General features: G+C 35.7%; 1 protein-coding gene across 1 annotated transcript in view; it reads right to left on the bottom strand.

Annotated features, from left to right (window-relative positions):
- The window catches only part of ELP4 (elongator acetyltransferase complex subunit 4), a gene marked incomplete at both ends in the record, with an annotated part of 235941 nt that extends 209346 nt beyond the window's left edge, over positions 1 to 26595 (bottom strand). Inside the window, 2 exons of the mRNA XM_079707500.1 lie at positions 19272 to 19307; positions 26373 to 26595. Coding sequence (XP_079563626.1) covers positions 19272 to 19307; positions 26373 to 26595 — 259 coding nt within the window. The remainder of the gene's footprint in view (positions 1 to 19271; positions 19308 to 26372) is intronic.
- Between the last annotated feature and the right edge of the window lie 235 nt (positions 26596 to 26830).

Consider the following 26830-nt stretch of genomic DNA (forward strand, 5'->3'; position numbering starts at 1 on the left):
ATTTCTAAAATTTGTTGTATTTCCTTTTAGCACTTTTTCTGTAGATATTTTCTCATATGGTTACAATTATTATTATTTTCCATGTGAGTACCTCATCCATTTTTTTCTGTTTTTATTTTTTTTTTCAATTAATTTTTATAGGAGTATAGTTGCTTTACAATGTTGTGTTAGTTTCTATTGTACAGCAAAGTGAATCAGCTATACATATATCCCCTCTTTTTTGGATTTCCTTCTAATTTAGTATTTTATTGAAGTATAGCTGATTTACAATGTTGTATTAATTTCTGCTGTACAGCAAAATGATTCAGTTATACATATATACATTCTTTTTAAAATTCTTTTCCATTATGGTTTATCACAGGATATTGAATATAGTTCCCTATGCTATACAGTAGGATGGTTACAATTATTACTGAATTTTGTATCCAACTTTTTTCTCTTAATCTCACATGAGTCACAGTCTTATAACTATGATGTTTAAGAGTACATAATACTCCAGTAAATTTATGTACCATAATTTACAATACTTAGTCATTCCCCCACTATGGACTTTTCATGCCACTTTCAGGCTTTTGTTACTATTAAATACAGAAGCACGAAAGTGCCTCAGCTCCCACATGTCCAAGGCAGAACTCAGAAACTCATTATTTTCTTCCATCAGATGTGGTCCTCCTTCTGTTTTTAGAAAATTAGGATTTATTCTTTTTTTTTTTTTTTTTTTTTTGCGGTACACGGGCCTCTCACTGTTGTGGCCTCTCCCGTTGCGGAGCACAGGCTCCGGACGCACAGGCTCAGCGGCCATGGCTCACGGGCCCAGCCGCTCTGTGGCATGTGGGATCTTCCCGGACCGGGGCACGAACCCATGTCCCCTGCATCGGCAGGCGGACTCTCAACCACTTGTGCCACCAGGGAAGCCCCAGGATTTATTCTTAATACCTCTTCCCTCTCTCCCGCTCTGTCTCTCTCTCTCTCTCTCTCTCTCTCTCTCTCAACAATACACCCTTCTCCCCATGCCTAAAATCCTGTTAAATTTATTTTCAAAGTATTTTTGGAATTGTTCACTTTGCTCCACGACGTCTCTCCCCTAGCTTTGCTACCAAGAACTCTTTCCTAGATGACTGCAATTTCCCTTACTCCTTTGCATCCAGTCAAATCCTCCTTCAATTTAGCAGTGAGCTTTTCAAAATACAAACCTGATCATGTCACTTCCCTACTTAAAACCTTTCAGTGTTTTCTCATTGCTCCTTGCAGAAAGAACTAAATCCTTTAGCATGGTCTACAGGCTCTGCATGGTTGTGGCCAAAGAGGAGGGTTTAATGTGCAAAAATAAAAATACTTGTTGCAATAATGTACATGATTATTGTTTTCCCTTTAAAATGTACATGATTGTCATTTAACAACTTTTCAGTAAAGAAAAAAGTAAACTATTTAACTAGAAAAATAAAAATAATTATTTGTAAAATTGAGGACACGTATTATAATACTCAGTAAGGGAATAAAATATACAGATAAGTACTGCATAAACTATGGACATTCACTTGTAGATAACAAAAAATATTGAGTGATTTCTCATTAATGAAGAGGTAAAACAACTAAACTAAATGGCAAAGTTCCCCTTTTCTTACCTACTTCTTTTTTAAATAAATTTATTTATTTATTATTTTTGGCTGTGTTGGGTCTTCGTTGCTGCACAGGAGCTTCTTAAATGAGTAAGGGTTTTGACTTTTTTTTTTTTTAAATACATACAATCCCTACTGATCTTATCTACACTCATATCTTAAATTACTATCTCTAGTAGCCATACTGCATCTTAACTCAGGACCTTTGCAGAGATTACTTCACCTCTTTGGCTAGCTAATTCCCTCAAATCCTCCCAGACCCAGATTAGGTAACCCCACCTTTGGAGAAGCTTTCCTCAAGCCTGGGTGAGATGATCAGAGTGCCCTGGAGCATCCTGTTAACTCCTATACTAGCATTTAATACACATTATCGAAATTTCCCCACTAAGTTAAAATTTCCTCATGGCAGAGAACACATCTTACTGTTATATCGCTAGTACTGGGCACACAGTACACAGTAAATATTTGTAGAATTAATTAAGGGAAAAACAACAAACAAAAATCTATCTTGTCTTGTAAATCAGTCAGATCTACTGTAGTTTGGCTGAAAACACGTCCCATCATAGACACACACACACACACACACACACACACGCTTTAGTACTTATCAACCCTACTTTTTCAAAGGTTCCTATGGGGCAGCAAAAACTAATGGGAGGAAGATCACCTATTGAGGGATTAGCAAAAAAAGTAAAAAATAATTCAAGCTCTTCAAGCTGAAAATCACCAATTCTGTGAAAAAGTTTTGAGTTGTACAATAAGCATTTAATTAATCTATTTAATGAATCCTCATAACACTGGGCATGCAAAAATGATAATCATGTGACAGAACTGCCAAAAAGCAAATGTAGTTTTGGCCTGAATTAATAGTCTAATTCCTAGGTTGAGAGAGATGATTGTCCTATTCTATTCTATGGTACTCGACCAGACTGACAAAAATATATTTCATTTGGGGATTTACACAAACTAAAGCATCTTCTGAATGGAGTGACCAGGATGGTGAAGGGACTTGAAAGCATGAGAAATGAATATTTTCCTTGAAGAAAAAGAGACCCAAGGGATGCAAGGTAGCTGGCTTCAAATATTTGATGGGCTGTCATATGGAAATGGAATTACACTTGTTCATTAATGCCCCCAAGGGGTAGAATGAAGCCTAATGGATAGAAACAACAGGATCATCAATTTTTCTTTAATATCAAAGTCCAAATGAGCTGCCCCTATGATTCCACTGAGACTGGTCTCAAAGTCACCGATGACTTTCTAATTGTCTAATTTCTGGGACACTTTTAAATCTTTATCATTTTTGTCTACTGTAGCTATTGCTATGGACAATTTTCTTTTTGGAACTACCCTCTCCCTCCCCCATTTTTAAGATACTCCTTGTTACCATTTTTCCTGTTTCTTTAGCCATTCTTTACATATGTAAGCAGTTTATATAGAACTCTGAACTCTTTAGTATACAAATATGAAACAATTTTGTTTATTTTCTAGTCACTGCTTTCAAATATGCTATGTCAAAACTTCCTTTTCTCAACTCTTAAAGACATCCAGAGTAGATTCCATGATCTTCTCACCAGTTTCAGTTATTAAAATTTGAAATAGTTAAGTTTAAAACTTTATTGTTCAATGCAAAGCTTTCTCTCTCCTTCAGTGCAGACTAAGGCTTGTACCTTGAAGGTCTCAGTGTGCAGAGGGGTTCTACAAGAAAGGAAGTTCTAAAATACTTCTTATTCCAAGTCCTCGTTCTATTACTGGGAGAGCAGGGAAAAAGAAAAGTGGCAGAGATCAACTTACACAATTGTCTGTCTGCTTTAGGTAGAGAGATGGCCCTATCCTCACTCTGATCTGGTCTATTCAAGCCAGCTGCTTGTAGCCTACGAACTTATGGTGATTTCCATGTAGGTGGTAAGCATGGTTTTGGGGGTGATGCTCTGCTTCATTCTGGCCCCATCTGTCACTGAAAAACCCTTCAAAGAGGCAGAATCTCATGTTTGGTGGGGCTGGCCAGTAGAGTCAAGATTACATTAAAAACAGCAAATAAGTGATTTATTGACCATTAACTATATGTTAAACATGGTGCAACACACATCTCATGCATTAGCTCATTTAATCCTTATAATAACCTTACAAATGTTATTAATCTCTGTCTTATAGGTAAGGAAACTACAGAGAATGTAAGCAGCTTGCCTATGGTGATACAGCTAGTAAATAGCAGAGCCATTATTTGAATCTAGGAAGTCTTATTCCAGAAGCTATGGTCTTAACCTCTTTCCTGGGCTTATTTTCCATTATCTATACCTTAAACACTGATGTGCCTAGGCTTTAGATTTTGACCTGTTTTTCTTTTTACTCTAGTTGTACTGAGTCTTTTTTGGAGTCTAAGGCCACTCTAAGAAGCTGATATAAGTTTTATACGCTGGTCTAAAAATACACACAGTCCTACACAAATCTGCATGTAATTTGAGGGAATTAAGAGACCCCCTAAAATTCCATCTCTGGATCCACAAGGGTCTATAAACTTGGGCATTCTAATACATGCCTATGACTTCAACTAAAACATACATTGAATAAAACATTAGTTAAATAACATTGAGGAATCCCAAATATTTTCTCTAGCCTAAGTTTAATACCCAAATATCCAACTGTCTACTAGGTAGAACTACTTGGAACAGAAAATTCATTGTGTTTAAACTGAATTCATTACTCTACCTCAATATCTGCTCATCCTCCTCCTTTCCTGACTTCACCTAATGGTACTAAGTCCAAACTTTCTCCGGACAAAAATTGTGGGATCATACTACCTCCTGTCTCTCCCTCATTTCCTACACATTATATGGCACAGAAGTAGAAATCACCACTCTTGTGAGGGTTCTGTTAAAAGAGGGAAAATATAGGGAAATGATATTTCAAATCACAGCAGTCTAAGCAAAGCTAGTTAAACATTTAGAATCTAATATACATAATGAAATGTAGAAATAGAAAAGTTAGTTTGTGTTGTTATCCTATCAAAATTTGATAGTAAGTTTATGATTAAAGTCTTAAAAGCACAGTAACAAACATCACCTCATGTTTAGATTAGGGCAATGAGTATTTTTATCACTTCAAGTTTTTTACATTATTCCTGCAGTGCCTCCTTCATAGTATCTCTTCATTGCTCAAAATACTCCATGATTACATATTCCTAACCACTATAAATCATTTTTAGCCAGGCTTTCATATCATTCATTTATTCATGCATTCATTCATTTACTGTATCCCTATATGGTTCCCATGATCACAGAGCTTACAGTCAGTCTACTGAATAAAATATGTGATCAGGGTTTTTCAATAAAGTATAAGTGTCATGAGAAGGTAAATAAAGAATACTACAGAAGTATTTATATAAGAGGAATACTACTAATTGGGCATGAGGAGAAGGAAAGCAACAGTTAAGGATGACTTTCTGGAAGAGATATTTAAGTGGAGATCTAAAAGATGATTAGGGGTTAGGAAAAGAGAAGAAAAAAGATGCAGCAAGAAAGAACTTAAGAAAAGTCCTGTAGAGAGGTGAGAGAATGGTACTTTGATGGAATTAAAAGCTTAGGGTGATAAACACAAAGCTTGAGGAAGGAGGTGAGAAGATGAGAAGAGATAAGGCTAAGGTGAATCAGCAGAAGCAAATCACTAAAGGCCTTAGCGCCCAAATTAAGGAGCTTGCACCTTATGTTAAGATCAATAGAGAGCACAAAAATGTCCTAAGCAAGGATCATGATTAGATTTTCATATCATAAAGTTCACTCAGGCTACAGTATGAAAAAGGACTGAAGCAAGGGAACACTGGAGACAACTTAAGAAGCTGTTATAATAATTTCAGTGAGAGTTGTTGATTACGGTTTGAATTAGGGTTGTGGCAGCAATAATGGAGAGATGTAGACAGAGTTTTTCAATACATATTTAAAAGGCTGAAAACTTTCAGCATTTAATGATTAATGGGTGTGTGGAGTGTGAGAGACAAGTACATCACTCAGGTCTCCGGCATGTGTCACTTGGTAGGTTGAATAAGCCAGGGATGAGAGGAAGAGGGACAGATTTAGAGGAATGGGGTAGAATTTAGAGATAAGGGCAGACTGTGAGTTTAGCTCTAGACATACTGATTTTGAGGTGTGTGTAAGATATTCAAGAGAAAATGTTGAATAGGGAGTTGAATATGATCTCCTCATTTCTCTGTGTACCCTACATATGTAGCAATGCCTGGAGATTACTGATTACTTTTATAAGATGAGGTTTTTCCTGGTCATTCTAGATATGGCAGGGACTGAGACCTCCCAGGGAAGAGTATACAGCACTAGAAGAGGGAATATGATGTTAGTATTTTAAGTAGAGCCAAAGGAGTCTAAAAAAACATGAGCAGACGGGTAGAAGGAAAACCAGAACAGAATATTATAACAGAATCCAAAGAAAGGGAGTACTTCAAGGAAAGAGTGATTAACTACATCAACTGCTGCTGAGATCAAGAAGGAAGAGGCCTGAGAAGGTAGCAGGATACAAGATCAACATACAGAAGTCTGTTGCATTTCTTTACACTAACAATGAAATATCAGAAAAGGAAAGTAAAAAGCAATCCCTTTTAAAATTACATAAAAACAAACAAACAAAAACAAAACTTAGGAATAAACCTGACCAAGGAGGTGAAAGACCTATATGCTGAGAACTATAAGACATTGATAAAGGAAATTAAAGATGATTCAAAGAAATGGAAAGATAACCCATGTTCTTGAATTGGAAGAATTAATATTGTTAAAATGGTCATATTACCCAAAGTAATCTACAGATTTAATGCGATCCCTATCAAATTACCCATGACATTTTACACAGAATGAGAACAAATAATCCTAAAATTTATATGGAACCATAAAAGACCCAGAATTGCCAAAGCAATCCTGAGGAAAAAGAACAAAGCTGGAGGCACAACCCTCCCAAACTTCAGACAATACTATAAAACTATAGTAATTAAAACAGCATGGTATTGGCACAAGAACAGACACATGATTCAATGGAATAGAATAGAAAGCTCAGAAATAAACACACATACCTACAGGCAATTAATCTTCAACAAAGGAGGCAAGACTATACAGTGGAGAAAAGACAGTCTCTTCAGCAGGCAGTGTTGGGAAAGCTGGACAGCCCCATGTAAACCAATTAAGTTAGAACACTTCCTCACACCATACACAAAAATAAATTCAAAATGGCTTAAAGACTTAAATATAAGACATGACACCATAAGACTCCTAGAACAGAACATAGGCAAAACATTCTCTTACATAAATCGTACCAGCATTTTCTTAGGCCAGACTCCCAAGGCAACAGAAATAAAAGCAAAAATAAACAAATGGGACCTAATCAAACTTACAAGCTTTTGCACAGCAAAGGAAACCATAAACAAAATGAAAAGACAACCTACAGAGTGGGAGAAAATATTTGCAAACAATGTGCCTGACAAGGGCTTAATTTCCAAAATATACAAACAGCTCATACAACAACAAAAAACCAAACAACCCAATCAAAAAATGGGCAGAAGACCTAAATAGACATTTCTCTAAAGACATACACATGGCCAATAGGCACATGAAAAGATGCTCAACTTTGCTAATTATTAGAGAAATGTGCATCAAAAATACAATGAGGTAATACCTCACACTGGTTAGAATGGCCATCATTAAAAAGCCTACAAATAATAAATGGTGGAGAGGGTGTGGAGAAAAGGGGACTCTCCTACACTATTGGTGGGAATGTAAATTGGTACAGCCACTATGGAAAACAGTATGGAGGTTCCTTAAAAAACTAAAAATAGAGTTGCCATATGATCCAGCAATCCCACTCCTGGGCATATGTCCAGAGAAAACTCTCAATTCAAAAAGGGGCACCCCAATTTTCACAGCAGTACTATTTACAATAGCCAAGACATGGAAGCAACCTAAATGTCCATCAACACATGAATGGATAAAGAAGATGTAGTATAGATATACTATTGAATACTATTCAGCTATAACAAACAATGAAATAATGCCATTTTCAGCAAGAGGGATGGACCTAGAGATTATCATACTAAGTGAAGTAAGTCAGAAAGAGAAAGATAAATATCATGATATCACTTATATGTGGAATCTAAAATATGATACAAATGAACTTATTTACAAAACAGAAACAGACTCACAGACACAGAACACAAACTTATGGTTACCAAAGGGGAAAGAGGGGGCAGAGATAAATTAGGAGTTTGGGATTAGCAGATACAAACTACTATACATAAAATACATAACAACCAGGTCCTGCTGCATAGCACAGGGAACTATATTCAATATTGTGTAATAAACCTTAATGGAAAAAAAAAATATATATATATATGGACCACTGTGCTGTACACCAGAAACTAACACAACATTGTAAATCAGCTGTACTTCAATAAAAAAAAAAAAAGAAGAAGGAATAGGACTGAGAAGTAACCTCTGGGTTTAGCAATGAGAAGGTCTCCAGTGTCTCTAGCTAATGTGGTTTTAGTGAAGTGGTAGTGTGTGAAACAGACTGAGCAATGACTGAAATATTACTAAAACATATAAGAAGTGTTACAGATCATTCAACAGGCTTGGCTATGAAACAGAGGAGAAAAAGCAATAATTGGAGAAGGTAGGGTTAAGGGAGTGGAATTTTTTTCCTTTGAAAAACAAGTACACAGAGAAAAGAGCTTAATAAAGATAGTAATGATAAGAAGAGAAAACAAAATTGCTATTGCCAGGTACTTGGAAAGGTAGAAGGAGAAAAGATCTAAAGTACAGGTGAGGGATTTGGTTCAAGATGGTGGAGTACAGGGATGTGCGCTCGCTCCCTCTTGTGAGAGCACTGGAATCACAACTGACTGCTGGAAAATCATTGACAGGAAGACACTGGAACTCAACAAAAAAGATACTCCACATCCAAAGACAAAGGAGAAACCACAATGAGATGGTAGGAGGGGCACAATCACAATAAAATCAAATCCCATAACTGCTGGGTGGGAGACTCACAAACTGGAGAACACTTATACCACAGAAGTCCACCCCCGGGAGTGAAGGTTCTGAGCCCCACGTCAGGCTTCCCAACATGGGGGCCCGGCAATGGGAGGAGGAATTCCTAGAGAATCAGACTTCGAAGGCAAGCGGGATTTGATTGCAGGACTTCGACAGGACTGGGGGAAACAGAGGCTCCACTCTTGGAGGGCACACACAAAGTAATGTGTGCATCGGGACCCAGGGGGAGGAGCAGTGACCCCATAGGAGACTGAACCAGACCTACCTGCTAGTGTTGGAAGGTCTCCTGCAGAGGCAGGGCGTGGCTGTGGCTTACCATGGGGACAAGGATACTGGCAGCAGAAGTTCTGGGCAGTACTCCTTGGTATGAGCCTTCCCAGAGTCCACCATTAGCCCCACCAAAGAGCCAGGTAGGCTCCAGTGTTGGGTTGCCTCAGGCCAAACAACCAACAGGGAGGTAACCCAGCCCACCCATCAGCAGACAAGTGGATTACAATTTTACTGAGCTCTGCCCACCAGAGCAACACCCAGCTCTACCCACTACCAGTCCCCCCCATCAGGAAGCTTGCACAAGCCTCTTAGATAGCCTCATCCACCAGAGGGCAGACAGCAGAAGCAAGAAGAACTACAGTTTTGTAGCCTGTGCAAGGAAAACCCATTCACAGAAAGACAGACAAAATGAAAAGGCAGAGAACTTTGCACCAGATGAAGGAAAAAAGATAAAACCCCAGAAAAACAACTCAATGAAGTGGAGATAGGAAACCTTCCAGAAAAAGAATTCAGAATAATGATAGTGAAGATGATCCAGGACCTCGGAAAAAGAATGGAGGCAAAGATCGAGAAGATGCAAGAAATGTTTAACAAAGACCTAGAAGAATTAAAAACCAAACACCTAGAAGAATTAAAGAAAAAACAGAAACAGATGAACAATACAATAACTGAAATGAAAAATATACTAGAAGGAATCAATAGCAGAATAACTGAGGCAGAAGAACAGAGAAGTGACCTGAAAGACAGAATGGTAGAATTCACTGCCACGGAGCAGAATAAAGAATAAAGAATGAAAAGAAGTGAAGACAGCCTAAGAGACCTCTGGGACAACATTAAAAGCAACAATATTCGCATTATAGGGGTCCCAGAAGGAGAAGAGAGAGAGAAAGGACCAGAGAAAATATTTGAAGAGATTATAGTCGAAAACTTCCCTAACACGGGAAAGGAAATAGCCACCCAACTGCAGGAAGCCACAGAGAATCCCAGGCAGGATAAACCCAAGGAGAAACATGCCGAGATGCACAGTAATCAAACCGACAAAAATTAAAGACAAAGAAAAATTATTGAAAGCAACAAGGGAAAAATGACAAATAACATACAAGGGAACTCGCATGAGGTCAACAGCTGATTTCTCAGCAGAAATTCTACAAGCCAGAAGGGAGTGGCATGACATACTTAAAGTGATGAAAGGGAAGAAACTACAACCAAGATTACTCTACCCAGCAAGGAACTCATTCATATTCGACAGAGAAATCAAAAACTTTACAGCCAAGCAAAAGCTAAGAGAATTCAGCACCATCAAACCAGCTCTACAGCAAATGCTAAAGGAAACTCTCTAAGTGGGAAACACAAGAGAAGAAAAGGACCTACAAAAACAAACCCAAAACAATTAAGAAAATGGTCATAGGAACATACATATAGATAATTACCTTAAATGTGAATGGATTAAATGCTCCAACAAAAAGACACAGGCTTGCTGAATGGATACAAAAACAAGACCCATATATATGCTGTCGACAAGAGACCCACTTCAGACCTAGGGACACATACAGACTGAAAGTGAGGGGATGGAAAAAGATATTCCATGCAAATGGAAATCAAAAGAAAGCTGGAGCAGCAATACTCATATCAGACAAAATAGACTTTAAAATAAAGAATGTTACAAGAGACAAGGAAGGACACTACATAATGATCAAGGGATCAACCCAAGAAGAAGATATAACAATTGTAAATATTTATGCACCCAACATAGGAGCACCTCAATGTATAAGGCAACTGCTAACAACTCTAAAAGAGGAAATCGACAGTAACACAATAATAGTGGGGGACTTTAACACCTCACTTACACCAATGGACAGATCATCCAAAAAGAATATTAAGGAAACACAAGCTTTAAATGACACAATAGACCAGATAAATTTAATTGATATCTGTAGGACATTCCATCCAAAACCAGCAGATTACACTTTCTCTTCAAGTGTACACGGAACATTCTCCAGGATAGATCACATCTTGAGTCACAAATGAAGCCTCAGTAAATTTAAGAAAATTGAAATCATATCAAGCATCTTTTCTGACCAAAACGCTATGAGATTAGAAATCAATTACAGGGAAAAAAACGTAAAAAACACAAACACATGGATGCTAAAAAATACATTACTAAATAACCAAGAGATCACTGAAGGAAATCAGAGGAAATAAAAAAAACACCTAGAGACAAATGACAATGAAAACACGACGATCCAAAACCTATGGGATCCAGCAAAAGCAGTTCTAAGAGGGAAGTTTATAGCTATACAAGCCTACCTCAAGAAACAAGAAAAATCTCAAATAATCTAACCTTACACCTAAAGGAACCAGAGAAAGAAGAACAAAACCCAAAGTTAGTAGAAGGAAAGAAATCATAAGGATCAGAGCAGAAATAAATGAAATAGGAACAAAGAAAACAATAGCAAAGATCAATAAAACTAAAAGCTTGTTCTTTGAGAAGATAAACAAAATTGATAAACCTTTAGCCAGACTCATCAAGAAAAAGAGGGATAGGACTCAAATTAATAAAATTAGAAATGAAAAAGGAGAAGTTACAACAGACACTGCAGAAATACAGAGCATCATAAGAGACTACTACAAGCAACTCTATTACATTAAAATGGACAACCTGGGAGAAAAGGACAAATTCTTAGAAAGGTATAACCTTCCAAGACTGCACCAGGAAGAAATAGAAAATATGAACAGACCAATCACAAGGAATGAAATTGAAACTGTGATTAAAAGTCTTCCAACAAACAAAAGTCCAGGACCAGATGGCTTCACAGGTGAATTCTATCAAACATTTAGAGAAGAGGTAACACCCATCCTTCTCAAACTCTTCCAAAAAATTGCAGAGGAAGCAACACTCCCAAACTCATTCTATAAGGCCACCATCACCCTGATACCAAAAACAAAGATACTACAAAAAAAGAAAATTACAGACCAATATCACTGATGAATATAGATGCAAAAATCCTCAACAGAATACTAGCAAACAGAATCCAGCAACACATTAAAAGGATCATACACCATGATCAAGTGGGATTTATCCCAGGGATGCAAGGATTCTTCAACATATGCAAATCAATCAATGTGATACACCATATTAACAAATTGAAGAATAAAAACCATATGATCATCTCAATAGATGCAGAAAAAGCTTTCGACAAAATTCAACACCCATTTATGATAAAAACTCTCCAGAAGGTAGGCATAGAGGGAACCTGCCTCAAAATAATAAAGGCCGTATACGACAAACCCATAGCAAACATCATTCTCAATGGTGAAAAACTGAAAGCATTTCCTCTAAGATCAGGAACAAGACAAGGATGTCCACTCTCGCCACTATTATTCAACATAGGTTTGGAAGTCCTAGCCGCGGCAATCAGAGAAGAAAAAGAAATAAAAAGAATACAAATTGGAAAAGAAGAAGTAAAAATGTCACTGTTTGCAGATGACATGGTAGTATACATATAGAATCCTAAAGATGCCACCAGAAAACTACTAGAGCTAATTGAATTGGGAGATTGGGATTGACGTATATATACTAATATGTATAAAATAGATAACTAATAAGAACCTGCTTTATAAAAAAATAAATAAAATAAAATTCAAGAAAAAAAAGTAAAGTACAGGTGAAAGGATGAGTCTCAAACAGGAGAAGGTATAACACATCTTTCCATTTGTGGATAGAGCTATGTTTTGAGGTTTGATGGTGGGAAGTTGTTTATGATGAGACTCTTACTTCTGTGTGAAATAAGTCATTTCAGAAAATGAGGGAGAAAGTGGTATTGTCTGATGTTTGAGGACCAGAGAGTTTAAAAGGCCACTGAGGTTACTGAGAATGAAAAGGAGGTGATCAGAGTTATACAAAAGCTTGTTGGCCAACGTTCAATGCCTTCTTGAGGTTGAAGATCACGATAGTCTCTAATAAATGACGGAAATAACTAGGATGTCAGTATAGGTAGCAATGTGATGGTAGAGGAGAACGAATAGCCCAAGATATAAATCTCACTCCAAAAAGAATTTTTAAGATGAGTTATCAGGTTTTAGTATAAAATGATGATTTACTGTCAGAGGAACTTGATTGCGAATCTCAGCTACTAGGTGTGTGACCCTGGGCAAGTTACTTGGCTTCTCTCAAAATTTCAATTTCATCTTCTGTAAAATATAGACATCTCATCTGATTGTTGTGAAATTAAATGATAAAATATACATCAAGGGCTTAGCGTGATGCCCAGCACACAGTAAATCTTCACTAAATGTTAAATATTTTAATAGACTATTTAATAAGTTTTAAAGATATTAGAGTATGTTTTATATGAAATAGGTGTTATAAAAGGCAAACTGGAAAGGTTTAGAAATGATAGGAATAATAGGAAACTGAGTCTATAGAGAAAAAAATACAGAGTATTATGGAGATAAGAGAAACAGAGAAGGTAAGATCATTGGAACAACTTAATTCTTGGACAATGACCAAAGGTAACTAGGAGGTGAGACATGATGGATCTGACTGGCTATAAAGCTAAACAAACAGAAACTCCCAGGTGTCTTCTGGTGGATAAAGGGTAAAAAGTCTCATCCCTGCACACTGCAGTTGGAGGAGCTGGTATATGGGTTCTGAAGTTTCACAATTTGAATTCTACAAGTAGGTAGTTGAGACAAAAGACTCAGGGAAAGTAGGCTAAACTTTCCCTTTGACTAGTCCTAAATTAATACTCTCTCCTTTAGAAGGGCTCTCGCCTCCTTATTACAGGAGCATACCCTGCTGGTAGTCTCTCTTATGCATGTGTTTATACAGTTTACATATGAATACTTTTCTCCCTTCATCTTCCCTCAACTTCTGCCCATATTTTGATTCAATTTAAGCCTTTTCCATACCTCTTACACCTGCACAAACATCTGCACATTATATATGTATTGTTCATAGTTATTCCACATGCAACCGACATCCAGTTTAAGTTCATCAAGGGTAAAAACCAAGATTCATGCTGCCTAACAGTGTTAAACACATAGTAGGCACTTAAATGTTTCAGGACAAAAGGTCAGGTGGTTTTTTCTAAAGAACTGTGCTGATATCAGTATGTCTTATTTCAGTCTTCCAACAAGTTTTACTACTATAAAATAAATTAAGGAGCATACAAAATATAATAATATAAAACAGCAATTGGCAAGCTTTTTCTTAAAAGAGTCAGAGTAAATATTTCGGGCTTGTGAACCATACAGTCTCTGTTGAAACTACTTAACTATGCTCTTGTAGCACAAAAGAAGCCATAAACAATGTGCAAATAAATACAGCATGGTTGTATTCCAATATCTTTATAGATAAATCACCAGCCAGCAGGTTGTAGTTCGCCAAGTCGTGTACCATAAGGAAAATGCTTAGAATTTATTACATGTTGTAAAAGGAAAACATAGCTCAGCAAATTCAGAAAGTTCGAAGACAACTGATGAGAAAATACTATACTATCCTTTGAGAGATATATTGGGACCACTTGGTTTTTGCTATTACATGAAATAATAACAAATTAAATCTATGAAAAGTATGACATTCTAAGGTGATCCCCATGATCCTGTTTCCTGGTATATGTCTTTGTGTAATCTCTTCTCTCTGAATATGGGTGGAACCTGTGACTTGCTTTTAACCCAAAGTATATGGCAAAGGTGATGGGACATCATTTCTGTTACATAAAACTGTGACATCTATCTTGTTGAGAGACATTCTTCCTTACTGGTCTTGAAGAAATAAGATGCCGGTTGTGAGAGAGTGACTCTGGCTGACAGCAAGGAACTGAATGCTGTCAACCACCGTGTGAGCTTGGAAGCAGATCCTTCCTTCTTCTGCCAAACCTTCAGTGAGAACCCAGCCCTGACTGACACCTTGACTGTTCGCTTGCAGAGGACCCAGCTAAGCTGTGCCTGGACTCCTGACCCACAGAAATTGTGAGATGATAAATGTGTGTCCTTTTTAAGCTATTAAGTTTATGTTAATATTGTCACACAGCAATAGGTAACTAAAACAGAAGTACACTTATAGCTGGTTGTAATTAATTGTTTAAAAGCATATTATTTTTCTCCTACTTCTAGATCTAAAATTACATAATTAACCTAAGAGATTAAATTAAAAATAATGCTTTCATAAATGTCACATAACTTGTATTTCAATTACTGACTTCTATTAAATCTTTTTGATGCTCGATAGCTCCACATATAGACCAAGATCCTTTATGTAAAAAGAAGCTGTGTGAACTTTAAATATTTATGCCATCCTTTCACTTTTGATACTTTTCAGGTGTTCCATATTTACCCATGTACCAGACTGTCAGAAAGCGATTTAAATATAAAACATCTCAAAACCTATTCCAGTACTGAAGGATGAAACATGTTTTAAGAAAACTCTATCTTTGATTTTCAAAGTAAATGTAGGAGCCCCTTAGTTCTTCAATCTATTCCTCAGAAAAGGGCCTTTTAAGTATTCATATTCATTAATTTTGTTACATTCCGAAGGTCTAAAGTAGACCTACCATGGGTTTTCTGGCAGTGCTCACTGTCTCCAGTTTCCATAGTTACATTGCTTCTGAAACCGTAAATCCACTACTCTGTTATGCCACACTCATGTGCATGTGCACACTGAGACACAGAGTTGCCTTGGTAAATGAGAGAATGGTTAAAATGTTCACAGTCTATAGTGAAAAGTTATTAGTGCAAATCATCTTCAGGCTTTAATTTTCTCTCACTTGTGGAATAAAAAAATCTTTGAGTGATGAGCAGTATAGTAATGGCCTAAGCTTCTAACCACTGACCTTAAATCTCCATATTTGGTTTGTATTTCGAACTATTCATCCATTTCTTAAGGCAGAATTCATCTGTTGTACAAGCTGTATTGACCAGGAAACGGAGAAAAGTAGAAAACCTGGTAGATAAGATGCCTTCTGCTAATCTAATCTCTCAAAGAAATGTAAAAATGCTTCCAAATTTTGTTTTAAGATTTCCTAGAGAAAACAAGCTAACAGATAATAAAACTAAGTTTACTTAAGTTATACATATTTTTAAAAATCTTATACACTTAGAAGAAGTTGATAGTAGGGCATAAACAATAATGAGACGATTGAAAATATTAGCTTTATGGAAAGACCAGACTATAAAGGCAAGGCCTTTGCTTTATACTTGTTATATTGTTTTATGCATTATTAATTCAACAAATAGTTATAGAATACCTAGTTTAATATTTGGTGAATTGATATTTCATCAAAGGCAGACCCTTTTGTTTTTTATCTGTCACTGTGCGTTAGTTATTCTTACTTGAGTTTTTCCTTATTATATATTGTCAAAAAATTTCCTTAGCTAGATCACCAAGTTCATTAGATGTGTTGTTTCTGCATAACTGCCGACATCAACACTAAGCTTTCTGTCACTATGTAACAAGGATCCTCTTCCTCCAGCTTTCAGTAACATGGACCTTCTTCCTTTATAGCCTCATTGGCAGTGTCCTCAAAGTAGAGTTCTACTAATGATCTCTTTACAGTGATTTAGGCTTTTTCTAATGTATTCCTCAAAATCCTTCCAGCCCTTGCCCACTGCCTGGTTCTAAAGCCACTCCCATATTTTTATTTTATATTTGTTATGGAAGCACTCACTTTTAAAACACCAAAATCTGTTATGAAATAACATTTTCAATGTTTGCAGAAGATGATTGCCTACTTAGAAAATTCAAGTGAATCTATAAACAATTCAAAAGTTGCTGGTTATAAGATGGATATACAAAAGTCAATAGCAGTCCCTTGTACAGCTACAGTCAACAATAAAGTGTAGTAATAATAAACACATCTATTATGGTATTAACTTATGTTGTAATTATTTACTTTACTTATGTCTCCTCCTTAAGGGAAGAGAGTAACTCATTTATATTTGTAACCCCAATATCTAGCATGCACCTGGGTGTTCAACGAATATTTTTTGAATGAATTATCAGTCGTCACTGGATTCTTAGTATCATTCACATATACTTCCACTGGAGAAAAGAATAAAAATTTAGCTGGATATTTTTTAAACCATTATAATAATCTCCAGAGTTTTGTTCATCAAAGAGAAAAGTCCCAGGTTCAAATCATGAAATGCCATTCTTCACTTTTCACCTATTTGGACTGCTAAAGATTAAAATGTTTGATAATGCACATTGTTGTTAAGGGTAAGGGTAACCTAATATTCTTATAACAGTTGATTGAAGTATAAGGTAGCATAACCTCTTCGCAGAGCAATCTAATATCTAATACAATTTAACATGCTTCTATCAACTAAGCCTATATCTTGGAATTTATTCTATAGATACTATATACTTATATGTGTATGCAGACTTTATATATAAGACTTGTACAACAGGATTGTTAGTAACAGAAAATAATGAGTTAAACTTATCAGTAGAGAATGATTTAAGTAAATTGTGGCATAACTATACAATAAAATCCTATTCAGTTGTCGAGAAGAATGAGGTATACCTATATGAATGCACATGGACGGATCTCTAACATGTATTAAGCAGAAAAAGCAAGGTGCTGAATGCTCCCATGTATATTAGTTATGTTGAAATATTTGGGTGGGAAACCCAGGACAGTACTGTCCCTGGGTATGGGGAGTGAGGAACTGAAAGGACAACCCAATTTTTCTACATGTCCTTTTATATTTTCTGTATTTATATACTTATATCAAAACTGTGAATTATTTTTTCCCAAAATTCCTTCAATCATTCCTTACTTACTAAAAGATAAATTTAAAAACTGCAACTGACATGACCATTTCTAGAATTTAAGCATAGGTCACACTAAATTTGGAGTATTGTATTCAGTTCTGGGCACAGTTAAAGAGACAATGCCAGGGACTTCCCTGGTGGCGCAATGGTTAAGAATCCGCCTGCCAATGCAGGAGACACGGGTTCGAGCCCTGGTCTGGGAAGATCCCACATGCCACGGAGCAACTAAGCCCGTGAGCCACAACTACTGAGCCCGTGTGCCACAACTCCTGAAGCCCACACACTCTAGGGCCCGCGCACTGCAACAATGAGTAGCCCCCACTCACCATGACTAGAGAAAAGCCCGCATGCAGCAACGAAGACCCAACGCAGCCGTAAATAAATAAATTAATTAATTAAAAAAATAAAAGAGAGAGACAATGCCAGACCAAAAGGTGCGACATGAGAACAACCAGGAGAGTGAGGAGTGTGAAACCTGTTTAAGGAACTATGTCTAGGGCTTCCCTGGTGGTGCAGTAGTTGAGAGTCCGCCTGCCGATGCAGGAGACATGGGTTCGTGCCCCGGTCCGGGAAGATCCCACATGCCGCGGAGCGGCTGGGCCCGTGAGCCATGGCCGCTGAGCCTGCGCGTCTGCAGCCTGTGCTCCGCAATGGGAGAGGCTACAACAGTGAGAGGCCCGCGTACCGCAAACTATGTCTATCTAGTTTGGAAAAGATTTGAGGTGATTAAATAGTTATTTTCAAATATTTTAAGAGTGTCATGTGAAAGAGTATCAGAGGACAAAACTAGGAACAACAAACTTGTTACAGGCATACAAATTAAACATTAATATACAGAATTTTCTAATAAATCATACATTTTCAATAACAAAGCATTGCTTTGTAAAGTAGTGAGCCCTTTAAACTAGATAATCTGTACTCAAATGATGTTTGAAATCTGTCAAGGATTATGGAAAAGTGATTTGTGGCCAAATGGGAGCTTTGATTATATAACTGCCAAGGTTTATTTCAATTCCAAGATTCTGTGATCTAAACTTTAAAAAAAATCTAAGTAGGGTTATGTATGTGTATTTAAGTAAGAACCAATGAAGTTTTAAAGATGAACAAAAATGTGATTTGTCAGTTTGTTACTTTTCTTTCAGTTAGAAGACAATTATGATAAAAATCTGTGACATATACAATGGGCTTATGTGTACATCAACTTATCTAATGAATCACTGTAATAATCCCACTCTAAATACTGAGATTCTCCAAAAAATCTATTGGCATTAATTTTAGTTTTTTTAAAACAAATGGAGGGCGAAGCACTGTGAACATTTTTAAATTATAAGAGCTACATTTTCATATATATTTTTTCCTAATTCATTTCAAGTTCAGATCAACATTTTAATTTAAATTAGAACTTAAGGCAATTCCTCTTTAATTTACCTTAACTCTTGTATAATTTACCTTAACTCTTGTAGAGTGTTAAATACTTAATTTCAGAATAGGCAAACCCATAAAATCATTATGCACAAGAGAAAACTGTGACTGGGAAGAGCAAAGTATGTATGCTAGACTAACCAATTAGAAGAACTGTTCCAACGGCCAAACCTCCACCTGGAAATGAAACAAAACCAAGAAGAAAATTAATCTACCTTTTCACATTATCTTTAGCATAAAAGTTAGGCATTATCAAGGACAGGTATTTCAATAACTTTAAAATTGCAGTTAAAAACAACATTTTAATTACCTTTGCAATACTTTGCTTAAGGTGCTATTATGAAATAATTACATATTATATGTAATTATACACTACACATTACAATTACTTTCATAATATACTGTACTATCCTCCTTTCTCCCGTTAGGACCATGCAGCATTCAACATAACTGGTTAAGCAATCCATAAATGTTATATTTAGCACTTGCTAATAAATTAGCTCAATAGCTGAGACCTAAATGTGCACAGTAACTTAACTACAACAGAAGTACAACACAGAAAAGAAAGGTTATTATAATAGAAATTCCACTTTAATATTTATTCTCAAATTTAATAAGCCCTGGAATAAAAACCCTGATAATTAAAATGAATTCTTTTTCCATTATTAACAATATACACAAAGTCAGGACATACTCTAAATATTTTTGTCATTTCAAAGAAAAAAAGGCACAATCACAAAACACATTTTCAATTTTACTAGAAAATGTTATTTTAAATATCTGAATTAGGGTAATATGATCATAAACATATAACTCAAATAGTTTATTAGAAATCAATTTAAAATCGTTTTAGGAAACTAGAACAACATCAGAAAGATAAAGACATTCATCTATTTGACTCCTGATATTTTGTCTGTAAAACCACTTGTAAAAGTATTACTATGTACAATTAATGTTGCAAACGCTAACAAATTCACTTAAAAATTTAAGAATGTGTACACAAAGAATGAAATATACTTAAAGTATAATTAATTTAAAAAGAAACTAAAAATTGTTGGACAGTTGAAGACAATATTACTAGGGTTTTGTTTGTTTGCACAAAACGGTGAAACACTTAGAATAACAATAAAGAACTTTTCCCCAAAAAAGTTTTGTAGTGGCGAACACTACATAGAAAAACTTAGTATGAAAAATTCATTTGATAGTGCTTATTTTTTGCCTTGCAAATAAGCATAAATAACTGTTATGTTTCAAAGAATTTGAAATTTGGTAACATGCATGCACACAGAATACAATCCAACATTTGGGGACTTTATAAACAAAACATTCCAAATTGTTAGAAAACAATTTTTTAAAAAATGAAACCAATACATTTATATATTTTTAAATGGATTTTTTATAGAACCAAATATGTATTTTAATTTCACATTGAGATAAGGTCCTTCATTTTAGCATTTAAAGCCACACCAGACTACACAGGATAACTCCAAATGTTGGTCAAACTAAAAGATTGACATAAACTGAAATATGTGTGATGATAATAACCATAAAGGATCAGAGCAAATTTTCTTTGGGACAAGATTAGACTAAATATTTAATTTTATAGTTTGTGCTACATATAGACCACTACTAACTTTTTAATCCATTTTAAACACTTTAAATCACACTTTCCAACTCCTTACTTCACTATTTTTCCTTACATGCAAAAATAAATATTTAACTACGTAATCATCATTTTGTGTATTTGAGATGAAATAATACAAGAACATAACAGATACTGCAGTGTCTAGTCTACAGCAAGTACTATAAAAAAGTTAGCTGCCTTTCTTTCTATAACTTAATTTTTATAGGAAGGATTTAGATCTCTTATCTAAACTTCTTTGGGTCTACATTCATGTCTCCTCAAATTAGGAATTTATATAAGGCCTCCAAGTCGAATAGTTAGAGAAGTATTTTGTGAATTATATTCGCAGTGAAATAATGAGAACAGATAAAGAAATAGTTTCCCTATTAAATGAAGTGATACCTTGCTCAGGTGACTTGCCCAAGGAGGTACAGTAAGAGCTACCCTTACGAGACTGGCAATTATTTTCTGACTAGAAACTAAATGATACACTAAAATTGTATCATTAGATAAATGGTGATCACCTTAATAGTAAATCAGACTAGGCTAAGGTAGTTTTCTGTAAGAATGAGTCAAACAATCCACTGTTCCTGATAATTCAGGAACCATCCCTCAAATTTTTAAAATCTCACATATATTAAAATTCTGATGTTTGGAAAATTTGAACATTACTTAAAACAAGATAATATGAAGACAGTTTAATGACTTTTATCAGCCAAATTAATATTCTATCAGGACTTCTCTTACAAAAAAAAAAGGCAACTTTCTTTTTTTCTAATGGGCTATAGAATGTAAATTCACTAGAGTCAAATTTGAATTGGCCCTAGTAAATGTTGGTCATTTGGAAGGTTGGTCATGGGAAATAAGAAGCCACCTTATTAATTATTTGTAAATCAAGTTTTTATTCTATGTATATGAGGTAAAATTATTTGACATGTACATACACACACACATATAGCAGCAAAGTTCCTCTATTCTTCCAAACTTCATTTTAGTGTGTGACAAGACCCCCCATTTCCCCAAAATACTTCTGTATAAGATATTTTGAAATAACTCACTTGATATACTGAGGTTCTAGTTATATTTTAAACTAGAGTAAATTTGAATAAGTTTGTAGTCATGCTCCCTACCAAAAACTGAAAAGCTTAAACAACCAACCATGACAAGATGTCTTGACATGGCATGTTCAACAAGTTAGTTTTCATACATCTTTAAATTCAGTAATAAATTAGTAACTTCAAAAGCAACACAGATTTCACACTAATAGTTCCCAATTAAAATAGAAATAAAATAGTTCCTAATAGTCCACTAAAATGTCTGACATGTAAGTAATGGGGTAAGTAAGCACTCGTCTTATTTCTATAATGAAACATACAAAGGAGTAAAATTGTCTTGTTTATGGCCTCCTCTTCTCTTTAATCATATCTTAGAGAAATCAGCAATATTTTAAGTCACTAAGCAAATAAACTGTTGGTTTTACTTCTAGACCTTTTTAAGAAGTATATTAAGTTATTCTTCAGCTTACTAAAAAATATGGGTAGAATATTTCATCAACTTGTAAGACTACATGAGTTTGAAAGCTTGAAGATACTTTGCAAGTCTGATATCTTAAAGTATTAATTTCATCAAGCTTTTACATTTTAAAAAAATGACAGCATTTTGTCTGAAAACAAGAAAAAAATCTGATAGTGTAAAAACATCAGAAAATTTAAGATTTTAAGTGCCAATATCTTTCTATTTTTTTTAAATATGAAGGAAAGAATTTTAAAAATTCATGTGGTTAGAAAGTGATATATTAATTTAGAGGGAGAAAATTCAATCCCACATACTTCCCCCAAAAAATCTTTAATTAAGCTATAAATTTAGGGTAAATGAGGTCAAATTAATATATTAGAATATTAAGGTCCAGAAGTGGTATCTTATTTTACAACAAGGGCAACTCCTTTTTCAAAGTTAGAGGAAGTAAAAGGAAAAAGAAATAAAAGTCAGGAAAGTTAAGTGATTTATACCAGTCCTTTCCAGTGCTCTCTATAAATGGTTTTGCTTAAAATTATAGAAAGGCATTTTAGGGAAAATGCAACATAAAAAACCAGTATATATTCTTGGTTCATGGCAATATCCTTAACTACTTAACTAATGCCACACTTCAAATTAAATTGCAGTTATGTCATTAACAGGTCTACTTTTTCTCCTTTCTCTAGGAGGTATGAAACATCCCAACAACTCTTGATTATCACAACTATTGGCTGGGCAAATATGGGAATCAAAAAAGACAAGCCATCAGCAATGAGAATGGTTCTGTAGATTAAATTACACAAAACCATTTTACATAGCAATACAAAGGAATAAGCTACTTTTACTTTAAATGTACAGCTATCAATTGTTAAAATGTCATAACCAGGATTATGTTAAATATATAATCCAAGATCAATGCATATCATCCCACACTCAGGATTAAGATATAGTGGAGCAAAGGAACTACAACCATCAGTATTTATTTTTTCACAGCAGTGTTGAAAATGGCAGCTACCCTCAAGCTTCTTCAGAGTCCCCTTCCTGGACTATTATTTACCTCTAATCCCTATTTCCATTTACTTGACTGTCAAAATTTAAAAAGTTCTGAACAGCACAGAGTTAAGCCAGTTAAACCTGAGAAGTCATCGTTCCTTCGAATATCTTTTTGAAGGATGAGACTGGGGGTTAATATGGTCCTAAAATGGACTATATATCCTAGAAAAAGTGAAATTCTGCCAGAATCCTTTACCTACTGTATAATCTCTCTTTGGAAATTCCTGGAAGAAGAAAAATGAAATATTTACATATAGTGTCCTCAAATAACAACATAAATGTCCTGGAAAGGCAGGATTGAGAAACTGGGTCAGGAAATATCAGAACTTAAAAAATTAGCCAACTTGGGAAAGGTATATCAATATCTAACAATAAAATAAGCTGTCAGAACAAAAATATGTAATACAATTAGATCATGTAAAAGATGCAGTAATAGGGAATTCTCAAATTTTTAAAACACTTTCGAGTAAGCAATGGAAATATTAGCATATCATCAAATAACTAATTTTCAATTAGCCTATATTATGCCTTTCAAATATGTTTTGCATCTGCACTTAAAATTACAATAATGTCACAGTGGCAGTAGTAAAATATCACTGCAGTGTATGTCAGTGACAATACAATATTTACTTGTTACGCAGTAACCACAGGATATATATAGGCAAGAATCACAATATCACAGTATAGTTTCATCATTCTAATATCACCAAATCCTACTATCATTACATTTTGTCACCATATGTTTATATTAGACTTGTCACAATCTGAGTCAAATAACATTTTAGAACAATATAATCTGAATTGCTTTTACTTTTGTGTATACACATTAGCAGCCAAATGTTTCACATTGAAATAATGGTTTAATGAAAAACAAATGTATAGGGTTTGCTCCATAGGGCCACACAAAATAGAAAATCAAAATACAAAAATGCCTTAAGAAGTTAACAACAACTGAAATACTTCTGGACAGTTTATTATTCCAAATGTAGTAACTCCTATTATAACAATGTCTTCAACTTCTCTGCAATTTGAGAATTAACTGTACACATGCAAAACATATTTCAAAATATCCAAAAACTGGTATTTATTTCAATCATCTTAATGAACACTAATTTTTAGCATAAGCTTGTTAGAGTCAAATTATTAGAGTCCCCATCTCCAAGCAAATCTGGAAAAATTTTAAATTACAGTTCAAGTTTATATCACTGTAGAAACACATGAGGAAGGTGCTTTGGGTCACCTTTCTGGTGGGTGCTTTAAGAGACTATATGGTTAAATCTTTAGGCTTAGATTCAATAAATGGTTAAAAACACTTGAAAAGAGTTCTCAGAAGTTTGAAACAGTTGCAGCATAGTGCAGAGCACTAAATGTGGAGCTTAAAGATCAGCCCAGATTGTCACTAGTTTTGTGACTCTGTTCATGTTAGTTAATCTCTGAGTCTGATTTTAGAACTCAAACACATAATTCCATCCTATGTGTTTCATAATCTCTTGTCTAGGTTTTTTCCTACACAATATTTTTCCTTCAACCAAGAACTTATTTAGAATCTACTACGTGCCAGGTACTGTGCTAGGCACATTTTGTTATTCTAATGAGGAACTGAAAGTATAATGTTAAAAATGTGACCTTTTTGTTTGGAGAGTTTCAAGATCAAGTGAATGAAGTTACATATCTCCATTGAGTTACAAAAAGGAAAAAAAAAAATTAAAGACTAGGAACAGCCTCTAAGCTTTAAGTTTAAATATAGGACGACACCGAGTAAGGCTCACAAGGGAAAGAAAGTGAGACAAATATTTGCTAACTAGATATTTTGAATCATTTCTGTTTATAGTACCATGCAATTGAGGAAGGCAACAGTCTTGAAACAATTAAGGGAAAATACTTAGATTTATGTAGAAATAACCAGGATCCAGTTAAGGTCATGAAATAACAGAGGCAAGAAGCCATACTCCTTTTTATTGGCCTCGTCATTTTCTATTGTACTAAACCTATCTGAGAAGCCTACCTGTGGGAAAAAAATTACAGAGAGAAAATGTCAAGGGAAGTACAAGAACAAGCAATGGCATTTGTAATATTTTATGAAAGTGTACAAGGCTTAACTGACACATCTCACCCTATAAAAATGTTATGAAATATAAACATGGACCAATTTTAGTAAAGTAGCATTCTGATAGGAATTAACTAATTTACAAGCCTTATTAACACTGCAGCTTTGTCCTACCAATCTAATCTGTTCAATCTTTTCAACGTAAGTTATGAATCAAGAATATTCTTTAGTAGCCTTCTTATGAAAAATTCCAGAGATTATACAGGGAAGCCTAAAAACTGGACTTCTTTTTCTTGTCAAATGTGAATTAATTTTAAACACATTGTTTGAGATGTAACTCTGGGAAGCAAAATATATAGAAGAAAAAATAACAAAAACAAATATGCATATATTTAACGCAGATGCTGGGTATGACTGCTAAGGTCAAATACCGGCTTCAACTACTTTGGATCCACATAAGCCTTTAACACACATTCTCTTAAAGTCATTATAATTTGTTTAAAGATTCAGAACCAGGAGATAAGCAGCCTGGTGGTGAAGAGGGGAAGTTACTTTCTTCGGCATTTTCTAATGAAGCCCATCTCTCACAACTGCTACAAACTTTTGTTAGTCCAAACCGTGAGCTACCTGGGGTTGACAGAAGGGTTCATTCACAGACCGGGACGGGGATACTAGATCAATGGCAAACCGTCTCCAAACATTAATGATTCCCCTTGACTAGGAAGCATGTCAGGGTAAAAGCATGTAGGTTTCCTGTCTTATTCTAGAAAAAAGCTGGCGGGCACCAGAGTTGGAAGTGGGAGCACGAAAACAAATTTAGTTAACAGCATTTAGAAGTCTCCATGCAATCCTTCCTCCCCTCCATCTCCATCAGACCGGGCTATCCTCTCCACGTCCGAAGGCTGAGAGGTCAGAGAGAGATGTGGGGTCAGAGTGGCTCCCCCGGGCAGGTCCCCTCCCTAGTTTTCCCTCTGTTGAGCCCAGATCTCCGTTCTGAACCGACCTAGGAGCTGGTCCAGGGCTGGGAGCCCGCTTGATACCAGCAGCTGTCCATTCCGCACCGACGGTCGTGTCCCCGCGATGGACACCAGTCGAGAGCAGCCGCTGTCGGTACCGCTGACTCTAGGACCCCTCCGCTGGAAGCTGGTGACGCTGTCCCTGCTAGCCGCCACCACCATAGACCCAGGACTCCTGGTGCCTGTGCTGCCGGTCGCCGCTGCCGCCATCTTGGCGCTTCCCGCGTTGACCCAATAGGAACTCCGGGAGCTCAAGCCTCGGGTCTGTCAGAGCCAGCCCCAAACTCCCGCCTCCTTGCCTCCTCCTCGGCTCCCGAAGCCAATAGGACTAAGAGTTCCCTCCCGAGTCAACCAATGGCAAGGCGTATTACTGAAAAGTGCATTCTACGTAAGGACGACGGACTTCTTCAAGGCCCAGGTGAGAAAGAGACCCCCTGAGTCCTGG

This window comes from Hyperoodon ampullatus, assembly GCF_949752795.1.
Source record: "Hyperoodon ampullatus genome assembly, chromosome: 7".
In the NCBI taxonomy this organism is placed as follows: domain Eukaryota; kingdom Metazoa; phylum Chordata; class Mammalia; order Artiodactyla; family Ziphiidae; genus Hyperoodon; species Hyperoodon ampullatus.